The sequence below is a fragment of the Cariama cristata genome, unplaced genomic scaffold (assembly GCF_000690535.1).
Source record: "Cariama cristata isolate BGI_N322 unplaced genomic scaffold, ASM69053v1 scaffold36596, whole genome shotgun sequence".
Taxonomy (NCBI): Eukaryota; Metazoa; Chordata; class Aves; order Cariamiformes; family Cariamidae; genus Cariama; species Cariama cristata.
Genome location: NW_009622278.1, coordinates 121929 through 135274, shown reverse-complemented (window position 1 = coordinate 135274; position 13346 = coordinate 121929). Strand labels below are relative to the sequence as shown.

Sequence of the window (13346 nt, the reverse complement as noted above, 5' to 3'; positions counted from 1 at the left end):
CCCGGCCCTCACCATCCCTCCGCGCTGATTCTCTCTCTCTCTCTCTTTCTCTTTTTTTAAAGTGTGACTGAAACAAAACAAAGCCAAAGGGACGCTGGATCTATCATTGGTTGATTTTCCTCCTCCTTTTTTTTTTTATGATCAAAAACAACCCCACACCCGAGCAAACAAACACAAAAAACAGCTTTTTTTTTGCTCAGCAGCAGCATGGATGTCTTGGCTAGTTATAGTATATTCCAGGAACTCCAGCTTGTCCACGACACCGGCTACTTCTCAGCTTTGCCATCCTTGGAGGAAAACTGGCAGCAGGTGAATCATTTAAATTACTCCTGTAAATCTCTTAAGCGCAGACAGTCGATGCATTGGGGCTGCATTTCTGACTTTGTTTTATTTTTATTCTTTAATTCAGGGTTGGTTTTTTTGGTGGTTCTTTTTTTTTCTGCGTGGGTAGACCTTTACATCTCTGTAATTTTTGCCATGACAAACTGAGCAGTCCATTCAAATCTGTCTGCCTTCAGTCTTTTCTGAGCACACCCGGCAGCACCTGAGATCCGGTGGCATACTTTAGGGTTTTGTTTTTATGATGACTACTATTTTTATTTTATTTTTGAGCTTAGATTTTTTTTTTTTTTTTTGATATTCCTTTAAACAAGGCTGATCACTTCTAGCCAGTGCTGACAACTGGCAGCTGGTGGAAACGGAATAGATCATTCTTATTTTCAGGTAATTAGTATATGTCAATAAAAATCATAGTGGAAATCAGAGATGAGGGGTGGGCAGGTGTGTGGAAGCACTAGCAAAAGCTTTTAAGCTAGATTCTGTAACTAAGGAGGTGACTTATTTTCATTTTTGTGGGGTGTTTTTTTTTTTTTGAAGGTGGGGAGAAGCACACAGTTCTTGCTGTATCTTAAAACAATGACGCCTTAGGCTGTTTCCAGTAAACCAGTGTGTTTTGAGGCACCGTAGGGTTAATATGCAGACAGAATTAGGATAACGATGGAAACGAAGTATTATGAATGCATTAAAATGAGGACTGGTGGTGTGAATAACTAAGACCAAGGAGAAGAGTAGGTTACAGAGGAAAGAGTTGTAGAAAATTAACTATGAGCCCAAATGCATAGATCTCTAAATAGTTATCAGCTGGGATACTGAGGGAAAAGGAAAGACAGGATTCCTCATTACGGCAGGACATTGTGAGACAATCCTGTTTCTTGATGTGATTTTCTGGCAGAGGTGGTATGCCAGGCGAAATTCTGGAAACTAGTGTCTCTTTAAAAGAAGGTGGCTAGGAATAGTGGAGTGTGGCTGGGGTGACATGTGGTGCTAATGCAGCACACGGACCCGTGGCACTATCAGTATAAGAATAACGAGCCCCTGAATTTCATCTTGCCAGCATTCACCTTAGTCTTGGCTAGCATAAGGGTAGCGTGTGTTAGGTCTCCAGTAAGTGGCAGCTTGGGATGTTAATTTAATTTTTCCTTAGAAGTGTGTGTGGGGAGAAATGTGGATGGTAGGGCTTCAGGGGAGCACTTGGGCTGTAGCATTGTCATCCAGCTGGACTGGGGATGAATCTTTAAAGCTTTACCCTAGTAAAATTGTTTTGGCTTCAGATTTGTGTGTGTATATGCACACACACTGGAGGTTTATTGAGAGCTACAGCGTGAACACATTCAGGATTTAATTTGCAAAATGACCGATCCAACTTTGCTTTATCCTCTGAGGGGGAGGGGATGCTTTTTGTTATTAATATTCAGCTCGCACATCCATGATGGTCACATCTGCTTTCCTTTTATATTTTTAACATGCTAATTAAAGTGAAGATGCTAATATAATTTCATTAAAAAAATTAATTTCCTAGCATTGTTGTTGCTGGATCAGTTGCATATTCAGTTGCATGTTAGTAACAGTCCAGACAGTCCAAAGCGAGATAATCTGTTGACATAGCCAGCATGCTTTAGGCAGTACTGTGTGTGATACTCTATCTACTGCTGCCTTCTTTTATGCGTGGAAGAGCAGCAGTTTGTTTTATACAGTACAATGTACCTACCCAAGCCCACTGTTACTATCACGAAATTTAAACTCACGCTGTCCTGATTAAACCCCACTGATTGTCCACATATGTTTGAAAAGAGAAGTTGAAAATAATTTATTACATTTTCCCTTATTTCCCCTCAAATCCTCCAACCAGTGCCTGATGTTTCATAATACATCCTGTATTTACAGTTTGTTTTTATTCCCCTGTTGCTGCCTGAGCTCTCCTTGCAAACAACAGGCAGCAAGACTGATGTATCAGTGGTGGGAGCAGCTGAAGCTGGCTGTACAGAGCATGCTGTCATGCAGGCTTGGCAGACCCACTGACACAGAGACCCCAATTTCATTCTTTTGAATCGCTTGCAAATGTAGCCAGGTCTTGGAGATTTATTTATTTTAGGCAAACCGTAGCAACTTTGGGACAAGGGATGTGCGTGCATGCGTGTGTGTTTATAAAGGTATTCCTTAAAGCTGCAGGCTGCAGTGGAGACCCCAGGGAAGAGAGCTGTCAGGGCAGTGACAGATCCCTGCAGGAAGTGTCAGCATTGGGAAGCAGCAGCTTTAATTTTGAGTGAAAACACTTGAATGGGTCTTGCCTCTGCTCCAATGAAGAGCTCTGCTGCCAGACCCAAGCTCCACAGAGGCTCCAGAGCAGTGCTTCTCCCAGCAGCAAAGCAGCGCCCCGGGAGGTTACTTCAGTCTCTTAAAAGGGGGAAAGTGGTTGTGTTGGTCAAGAGCAGGCTTCCTTATCACATTGGGAGCTCCAGTTGTTTTGTGATTAGTAGCTACTAGTGCTTGATGTAGAGAGGTTAGTCCGTGCCAGTTGCTGCTCCTAGAAATGGTGTCTACTGTGGTAGCGTAAAAGATGCACTTGCCCCTCTGAAAATCTGAGCACACCTTGCGTAAAAGTGTTGATAGAGTCCTGTCTTCCTTTTCTCCTGCGTCTGGACCACACTTTTGTAGCTACTGGCTGAGGACTAAACAGCTGGGGCAGTTGCTTGTATTTCCAATTGTGAAACACCCATCACTCACGGAGGGCACTAACAGCACAGGCAGGTTGCTAAATGCTTGCACGCAGTCAGCTGATCTCTCCCTTTATTCCTTCTCGCTGCTAGAGAAATGTGAGCAAGTTTGGTACCTGTGCTTTTGACGATTAGCATTGGAGTTGAATGGGAGCAACCCAGCAATATGGACAAAACAAACAGATTTTGTGTGGGAGGAGATTGTCATGTCTTGCGTAGGTTTCTTTTTCAGGAGGAAAAAGTACAAACAAAACCCCCCTCACTCCACCCTGGACATAGTTTACGTTGTAAAAGTGGAAATATGTGAAGTGGAAGCTGGAACTGAATCCATGATGTGTTTCATGTTATTTTAAAACATGTGTTGGGAAGCGAGGACTTGGTTTTTAGGCAGCAAAAGCTTATCTTCACTATGTCAGCTTTGGGTGTACTCCTTCAGCCAAAACACTTTTGAGGTCAGGAGGATTTTGTCTTGGAGTGGGGAGGTCAGGATCTAGTGTGTAATTCGTAGCATAACTTCAGGAGAGAGAGAACTTTGTTTAGTCTTTGTTTAGCTTTTCCAGCAGCATTGAGCCACCACAGCACTGAGAGAGATTACAAGGAAGAGGTGGGCGCTGTGCATTGGAAAATGAGGTGTTTGCTGTACGTCAGCTGGCTGGTATCTCAGCATCTGTGTGTTTCTGCCTGGCACTTCATCCTGGCTCTGATTGAACTGTCCTAGTTGCTCTCTGTCCCTGCAAGCTGACTCTGCAGTTCAGGACCAGGGTGGGGGTAGATTTCAGCACCTGCGTGGCTGCTGTGGTGCAGCAGGAGGACCTCTGGCCGCATATGGCATTGCTCGGGGGTAGCTGTCTGATGTGGCATCCCTGAGATTGAAACCAGACTGCTGGGAAAGACAGCATGAGTCCGAAGAGCGCCTCGTTACTTTGCAGAGGAAGGAAGTGGGTAGGAGGCTGTTTTTGAGAGAGGCAACTGTGAGGAGCATAGCCCATGCAGCTGCACGTGGTTCCACTCTCAGTGTGCCAGGCTGCAGGGATGGGGGGAGCAGGGCTGAGAATTGGGAAGGGCTGGACATGAGGCTTCAGTCTGTTCTTCCTGCTGGGCCTTCACATTGTTGTTTGGGGGGTCATTAAATGATCAATGTGCAGAAGGCATCTTTTGTAGTCTGTTATATTTTTTCCTACGGGTAACGTTTCAAACCATCCGTATTAGCCCTCTCCATAGGCCCCTTGGAGGACTCTGGACTCACTATCCTTGTGTGCAGAAGGGGTCTGATCAGGAGACGTTTTGGGGCTCTCTTCATATTCTTGGGGGGCCATAGGGCAGCCTCTAGCATGGCAATTCCCATAACATCAGAGCACAGAAGCACAGAGACCAGGTAGATGCACAGGGTCACCATGTGTGTATCTGGTGCAGGTGTATAAAATCAGCAGGTGCTAAACCCTGGCTTATTCTAAAAGAGCCAGCCTTTCCCACGTGTGTCATTGAGCAGAACAGGTCTAATTGGCTGGCAGAAGTGGAAATAGCATTATATTGTTTGCCTGATAACCATTGCCTGATAGCATTTCCTCTTGCCTTGGCTGACCCGGTGGCTCTCAGCTGCAGCAAACAATGATCCTTCCAAGGAAGATGCATGTTTCCTGTAAAGCATAAGATCAAGGAAGCCTTTGTTTTGCTCTTGACTCTGTCATAGAGCCTTCTTTGCATATTTTTAATCAATTCTTCAAGCCTCAGTTTCCCTCTTTCTGAAGTGACTGACAACAATGCTAAGGCATGGTCTTTGCAAGGCTTGGGAGGCTGAGTTTTGACCCATTCTGGCAAAGGGCTTTGAGATCCCTGTGCTGTGTGAGAGCAGAGTATCCTGAGGTGACTAATCTAGCAGAACTCTTACATCTTAATGTTGACTTCTGCTTGGCAGACAGGGTCATTTTCAGGCTTATAGGAAAAATTTCCACCGCTACTGGAAAGGAATAAATCACACTGGAGAACATTCCTGCCTCCCCATCGTCTCCATTGTTCTAGTTTAATGGCATAGTTGGCCACTACATAAACTAAACCATCTCTTTTAATATTGCTATTTCATCTTGGTTCCAGTCACAGTGTAACACATTTCTTAAGTGCTTATAGTACATCATGCCTCTTGAGAATAACTTGCAGAAATGGTTGACTTCCAAGAACAGCCACATGTGTAATGCAGTGTATTTCAGATTCTGACTGCTGGTCCTTGTATACCTACAAGCTCCCTGCTTGCTCCATGTGCTGAAAGCATGCTCCTGTCACCTTACAGGAGGAGAGGAAAGACAAACTTGAAACTGCTGTCTCTGTTGTTTCATGATTCCTTAATCACAGAATCTGTTGTTACAAGTGATTATTTCTTAGCATTATGAAAGTGTAAGCCCCGCAATCTACGTTACAGGTCTTAAAATAGCTGATTATGTGTGTGTGACTTTTGTCAAGTGATTTTGAAATGAGGTAAATACCTTTAAGCAATGCACAGTCATAGTGTGGGTACTCAACTAGAAAATATTTTCTCTTATTTGTTTGGGATGCTTAAACCTCCCCTCCCCCAAGCCCACACATTTCTTTATGTCCTATTGAATAGGCAATGCATAGATTAGAGTAGGCTACATAAAAATCATGGTATATAGCAAGTCTGCAATGTGATACTTCCATGTGGAAATGGCAGAAGGCCTTCAGTTCTAGGCAGTAATTTCACACTCAAGCTCTCCAGGGTGGAGGCAAATGGTATCTTCCGGATATTACCATATTTTTTGAGGCCTTGTCAAATGACTGTCCGCTGAGAAACATCCAGTGTGTTGCTTCTCCATTCTGCATTGAGAAACATGTTATAGGGAAGTGAGAAGGAAGCTGCTTCTGTTTGACTCTAGCTGCATCTGAACAACCTTGGTTGCAATTGTCCTTATAAAACAAACGGATTTTGCTCACTGGCTCAGCACCATTGGTGTTCAGTCCATTAAGCAGTGGGCTACTAGTACATCTCATATCCTATCAAGTTTGTCACATTTTGCAGAGGGGAAGAAAAATTGTAGGCTTTTGATCACCACGCTCAAAACCTCAGATAAGTTATTCACAGGTATTGTAATTGGTGGCGGTTTTCCTTTTCGATGGGAAACCTGAATTCCGGAGAGTTAATAAAGGTGTTTTCAAGAATGCTGCTGAGTCCCTTTTACTTTCCTTTCTGTTTCCATGGACTCTGAAGTGCCTCCTGCCCATTCCCTGATGTATTCATCTACAATGCCCCCACCACTTCCAAACTCTCAGCAACACTCAGGAGCTGGGAGTGCCATTTTTTGTGGTATCTTTCAGGCTCGAGCTGCAGGAGTCACCCACCGGAATTGCTGAATTTCTTCTCCCCACAGGTCCTCTTTGTAATATAGGTGCTTCTGCCTTGGTCCAAATGAATCTGGATTGACTTGGACTGCAGGGTTCAGCTGATTCTGTAGCAAACAAACAAAACAAACCTGCTAGAGAAAGAGCCTCCCCTCCTCCCAAATTTTCCTGGGTAGAGAACAGGTTTGGAGTACAAATGTTACACAGGTATATTCCCCAGCTTGATGCTGTTGTATTTGAGACCATCCCAGTTTTCTTCCATTGGCTTCAGTCTTGATAGGTGCTACATGTGTCTTGAGTGTCCGAGTCTGGTACTTTCTTGGCTGTCTCCTTCCCAGCATTGCCACTTTGAGTTAAAAAATCACGTGCCTGGTTCCCAAGACACTGAGGTTGTCTTTAAAGGTACAGACTTTTTATTTTTTAATTTGATGTTCTTTTTACTTCCCTTGCTTTTGAGCCACTGAAGTTTTGTATTGTTGTCTTTTATTCTCAAAAATAAAAAACCTGGGATTTCCAACGCTTACTTGATTCCAGCAGCATTGAGAAAATGCTACTATTGTGGCAGTACAGAGATAGGTATGTAAATCAGAAAAAGCTTGCTTGTCGCTGCGTACACCAGGCTGTATTTGCCATCCCTGCTCTGGCAGCAGCTGGTGAGGAAGGCTGCCTGGCTGTTCAGGTTGTTAGGCTGCCTGTGAGAGCAAGGTTCATATCTCATTTCCCTTAGAAGAAATCGTTTCAGCCTTTACGCTCAAAGATAGTTAGACATCTTGGATTTAATCAGGACACCAAACCTTTGCTTCTCAGTTCTTCAGTTACAAGATGAGTTGGCGGCTCTTCCATTCTCACAGGGCTGCTGGAGGATTCCTGTTACGGGTTTGCAATGCTTGGGTACAGCGACTGGGCAGAGGAGGGCTGCGCTGGGCTACGGGGAGATGGGCAGCCAGCCCCTCTGAAGCTGCCGGCCCAAATCCTGCCACGCCAGCTGGCAGGTGCTGAAAGCGCAGGACAGCTCCTCTGCAGGGAGCCCTCCGCGGGGTGCAACATTGCCTCTCCAAAAAAAAGAAAATAAGGATCCGAAAGGTAAGCTTAAATCCCCCTTCCCAGAGGTCTGTGTTGTCTTGGAGACAACCTGTGCATAGTACTAATGTGACCCCTTCTCTAGGTCTTTAAAAGATATTGGAGTTGCGTGTAGGAAGATCAGGCAGGAAGGCATGGGATTTTTTTTGTTTAAAAGGTTTAATGTATCAGCTCTGATATATTAAGCTGCTCTGATGCTCTTAATCCTTTTAAAGCAGGTACCCATCCTCTCCCTTTCTTACACGTGAAGGATCCTTTCCAATCCAGAGCATTTCCACTCAGTGCAACTGTGTATTCATTACATGTGTTATTGTTTGGAGAACTATTAAGATGCATGCAGTATACTTTAGAACGTACGCTAAAGAGTCTGAGTCAGTTACGCACAGACTGCGTATTAATGCTTGCTGAAGGTCCAGCAGGCATACTTATTTAAGTGTCGTAATGGTTTTGAACACGGTACTTATAGACCATGTCTCACATTTCCTCTTGGTTATTTCCCAGCATTGTGGACCCGAGTGCAAAGCTGGGGTTTAAATCATACGTGGGGGTCAACAGCTCCTACTCTGCAAGGGATAGAGAAGTAGGCAGTGACACAGGCGAGCTTGGGAGACAGTGTGATTGATGGGGAAGGATGCAAGGGAGAAGGACGCTGGCTTGTGAGAGACTCTTCTGAGACATTCCAATTAGTGTCCTGATTTACAAATCTTGCTCTTAAACCTGCAGCCTCCCAAGGTCAGTTTTAAAGGGATACTGACATAGGGTTGACGTCTGACCATGATGGACCTTTGTAAACCAGCATGTTCTGACAGAAACTTCAATCAATGGAAGTATATCCATCTATATAATTAAAAAAGCCCTGGAAGCAGGCTTTGTGTTTTTTGGATAGGATAGTCTTGCCCACCTGCTGCCTTTGCAGCTCTCACGCTGCAGCATTCTTCCTGTGCAACTGAAGTGAAGTGACTGGAAATCAAACTGAAAATTACTGTTTGTTTGAATTGTGTGGTGAGGAAAAATGCGTGCGGCATGACAAATAAATTAGATTTTAAAAATGCTTTCACTACTAATAGGCTACTATGCTGTTAGGCATTTGGTTTTAATCCTGACTCTCGAGTGGGTAAAGTTCACTTTCAAGCATAAGGAAAGTTCTTGGCTTTGTGAACATTTGGAGTTTCTGCTGACTTGTCTTCACTCCAGCCCAGGAGGGGAATCAGCGTTGCGCTGAATTGCTTTGTGCCGGTGAGGGAGAAGTAGGGGACTGCCTTTCATCGCCTGCCTTTATTCTCCACCAGGGCTGGATGGAAAACAAAGGTTCCAGCGAGCAAAGGCCATGGTGAAAAACGTTCAATGAGTAGAAGAGTAGAGCGGGTAAGAGGTGCTCCTGTCTCCTTGCTTTTTACACCCAAAATGGATGTTGGCCACCTCACAGAACTTAGGTGTGATGTTAGAGACCCAGATTCGAATCACTGCTTTACTTGATTCAGGTCTGCCCTTCCAGATTACATCTTGGATGTGTGACATTTCAGTGGATGATATGGTGGCTCCAAAACCAATATATTCCAATAAAACACTTTGGCTGGGACAAAAATGTAGGTTTTTTGGACAACGTTTGGTAGAAATGTTTCAACCAGTTATACTCTCTATAAGTTTTCCTGAGGGCATGGCCCTGTTTTCAGTGTGAGAGAGAGTTTGGCTAATATCTTTGGCTTTGCTGTCAATTTTAGCCTTCCGTTTCAGGGCTTGCACCCCTAAAACTCGATTCGTTTTTCCCAGCCATTAGCAATTTGGCTAGCGAAAGGTATCCAGACTCTCTGCACGTTGTGACTCTCTCACATCGAGAACTGCTGCTACAACCCTATGTGATGCAGCGAGCAATGTCTGGATACTTCTGGTCTCTAACCTGGGTGCCTGCTCTGCCTCCCTCTGGGCGAGGATCTGACAAGGCATGTTGGTACATGAGATGCACAAGAGTGGTGCAATCACATGTTTTCCTCAGCTTCTCACAACTGCTAGTCACTCCTTTCTCCTCTGCTCAGCTGCTACTGGCGAGCTACTGGCAAGGTGCTGTGCCAGTTTGTTGGCAAGGAGTCAGCGCACTCACCTTCCCTTGGCACCTCTGGCTTACTGCTGGGTCTGAGTTGCCCCACATCCCAGGGTGCAGGGTGAGGCGAGTGGCTAAGGGGCTTTGTTCTTTTCCTGTGGCTGCACAGTGGTTTGAAGGGTGCCAGCCCTGCAGAGCTTGCTACGTGCTTCAAGCTGGTGAAAAATAGTAAATAATCCTGGTTTGGGGTTTGGTTTTTTCTTTTCTTTCTTTTGGCCTCCCCTGTCAGCCTGGAAAATTTACGCTGCTCTGAAGAAAACATTTCACTCATCTGCAAGCTACTACAGCTGCCATGTGAGTAATAAAGTATGGAAAGGAGGAAGGGAGAGGGGAGAAGAAAGATGGGAGCTGGTGTTTTATATGGAAAGCATCATGCCAGAAGTGGCTTTGTTTCCGACACGTGGACAGTGGAGATGCTGCGTTTGCTGCTCAATGGAAAATCGATGCCAGTAAAAAGAAACCTCCCTCATTAGTGTCTAGATCAGATGGGGATGAACTTCAGTGTCTCTTGCTTTTATATTTAAATTTGTCTGCATTTTAAAATTATAAGGGAGAAGCAAAGGACACTGGACTGACTGATTCGAGAATACAGCCAGTTTGGGCAAAATAACTCTTTTCTGTCTCCATCTGATGATACTGTCCCAGTTCACTCTGGTAGGGTCACAGCCCTCCCCCAGCTGTTCATAAGCTGTGTGAACATCTGAAGGTTGCTGCACTTCAGGTTCCTAGCAACGTGCATGTTCCTTCTGTTTGTTTTTGGTTTCTAATCTTTCAGGATAGTGTAAAGTCATGTTTGTAGGCTTTTCTGCACAATTGAGGAAACCAGGAGCTTGGGTGTGGTGCTGAGAAAGGTGTTTATGATATAACCAGAAGCCTCTGACAGGTGGGGTTTTAAGAAACATGTGAAAGAGCAGTGGAGGTTGCAGTCAAATAGTGAATGTAAGGGGTGTTTCTGACGGATCAGACCAGAGCAAGCACTTACAGTTTCGGAGGTCTCCAATATCTTGGAAGAAGCGGCAGACTGTTATAAGTGCTGACATGACCCAGTGAAAGAGCGTCAAAGAGTTTGTAAGGTGCTTCTCCTGCAGGTTTGAGAATTTCAGGGTAAGAGGACGTCACCTGGGGTAGTTTCCTGCTGTCTGCCACAGGAAAACAGCGTAGACTTCTCTTATCAGCACATCCCTTAGCTCTCTTGTGTTTTTACAGTGAGAAGAAAGATTGTTGTATACAGCATTTGAAAACAGAAGGGCCTGGTTTAATCTATGAGTTTTTTTTCTAGAGGGAATGAGTCTTTGGTGTTTGATTGTACAGTTAAGGTCAGGAGGACCTTTGCTGTTTCTTCCATTGATTACAGGATGAAACCTTCCAGACACAGTCTGAAATCTCTGTCCCCAGTGCTTCCCTGGATTAAGATGTTTGCTTGAATCAGTGCCTCAGGAGCTGGGGTGATTTGGGGGCTAAAGAAGGTAATATGGGGGCCTTGCTCTGCTTGGTTCGCATGCCTCCAGGACAGCCTGGTCCCATGGGACCATGCCGTACTTCTGAGATGGCTGCAAAGCTCATGCTCTCTCTTCAGGCAACCCTGATTTTCTGCTCACTTAAGACAGTTTTGTGACTTCTGAGGGTGACTCCTTTATTAATCTTTCTTGGATGCTAGCAAAGGAGTTTTGGGATACCCAGTTTAAATGCTCTTTACTGAGTGTGCCTAGCTCATCTTGGACTTTCTGAGCTTTGGTGGTTTGTTTAAAACATGAATAAGCCCCAGTTTGAGGGAGAACAGAAGAATGCTGGTACAGAGTTACTTTCTGGTGTGAAGGACTTGGTAAATGGGTGACTTGCCAGCATAGTTTCTCAGTGCTGAGAAGAATACCAGTAGGTGCACAGAGCTCTGCAAAAGCTGCGCTGGGATTTCTTTTTCCAACATGAGAAATTCATGTTATGTTTCTTTGAAGAACACATTTGAGGGAGAGAAGGGAAGCAAGGGTTTCTTACTCCCAAATACCTCCAGCGCAAGTCACTTTTAGAAAATGCTGAATACTCATCTTCTAAGTGTTGAGTGCCTGTGGAGCTGGACACTGAGTGGATGCCCTAGGTTGAAGACTCCTCCTCACTGGGGCTGTCTCACATGGATTATCTTCATACAGTGAGAGCTATACCAGCTGCAAGGCCTTGTAATTCAGTCAGTGTTTTGTTTGAGAAAGCTGCATCCCTGGTCAGATGTTGTTGCACTGTGGTATAAGATGGGAATTTCGGTCTCCTTTCCATTTCTATTTTTAAGTGGAAAAGGTCAAGGAAACCTTTGACATTCAGTTCTGAATGCTTTTTCTCTTTGTAAATGGGAAGAATAGTACCCACATCATGTTGGGGATTTCAGATCAGTCGATGAGTCAGATCCTGGGCTGATGCAAACCGATGCAGATCTGTCAAAGTCACAGTGGCGATATGTGGATTTACACTGGCCCAGTGTCCACGAAGTCACTTGACACCTTGCAGGAGAATGGTCTATACAAACCCCAGGTCCTGTCAGGATGTGGAATAAATATCAGGATGTGGGCAGAAAACAGCACACCCATTTTAATGATTTGATTGAAACAATATTGCAGCTCTATGGCTCTCATAAATGTATTTCCACTGGTGTTGGGGGAGGAGGTATTCTCAAGTGCCATAATGAGAGAGTAAATTTTTAAAAATGTTGCACAATAGGCCACTAAGTTGTGCTCTAGCTATATTGGCTTATTCCTGTTTTATAGTGAGCGTGGCCTCAAGCATCCTATAAATACCATTTCTCCCCCCACCTTCAGCTAATAAATAATGGAAACTGTACCAGAAAGAAATTTTCTCTCCATGAAAGAGTGGGAGGTCCTGAGCTGCCCTCTATAAAACAAAGGATGTAGCATGATTTGTTTTCTTTGGTTTTTCAAATGAAGAAAATGTGTGGGAGTGGGAGGGAATGAGAAGATGTTTCTAAGCACTAAATGTGCTCTCCCCAACACTGCAAGGTAGGATGATGTCTGGTGTGGGCATTGCTTCCCCCAGGACAGTAATACCCATCTGTGAAATGAAGACAGATGAGAGAGGTTTCTGAACAGTCTCAGTGCATGGGAAGAAGGAAGGATCCCATTCAGATTTACCCTCGGGCTTTCATATCCAGCAGTGGAAACCAACCTGAAAGTGGGTGTAAATGAAGGTCTAAAGGAGCCCTTTGTGTAATTCAGCAGCTTTGTCGTCCGGGGGTCAGACTAAATTATCAGAATGACCCTTTTTGACCTTAAAATCCGCTTCTGTAAGTCAGTCCTCTTTGAGATCTTTTTGCTCTGTTTTAATGATGTCAAAAAGCTGTAGTGTAAATGTGAGACATGAAGGGGCCCTGCGTGTGCACACACGGGCGGCCAGACACATTTCATTTCATGAATCCATCACACATGTACTGTGTGTCAGGTTTGAAGTGTGTCTCAGAGGAGAGACCAGATTTGTGGAGGCTTCCTCCTGCGCTGACTAGAGTCAAAAGCAAGTCCATGTCATGTCATGTCATGTCATGTCATGTCATGTCACGGAGAAAGTCTGGGGCCACATTCTGACTGCAGCTGGGCCTCTAAGGTTAGAGAAGGGTCAGGGAAGACCTTGTGTTCAGCAAGGGGGTCTTACTGGCTAATTTTGAAGGCAAATGAGGTTCAAGAGCAGGGTGCACATGACGAAAAGGCATTTTCGGTCACTGCCTTGATTCAGCAACAATGAACTGTCCGTATAAGCAGATTTGGTCCAGAAAC

General features: G+C 44.7%; 1 protein-coding gene across 1 annotated transcript in view; it reads left to right on the top strand.

Annotated features, from left to right (window-relative positions):
- Positions 1–207: 207 nt before the first annotated feature.
- The window catches only part of KLF7 (Kruppel-like factor 7 (ubiquitous)), a 63302-nt gene continuing 50163 nt past the window's right edge, over positions 208–13346 (top strand). Inside the window, exon 1 of the mRNA XM_009702274.1 lies at positions 208–309. Coding sequence (XP_009700576.1) covers positions 208–309 — 102 coding nt within the window. The remainder of the gene's footprint in view (positions 310–13346) is intronic.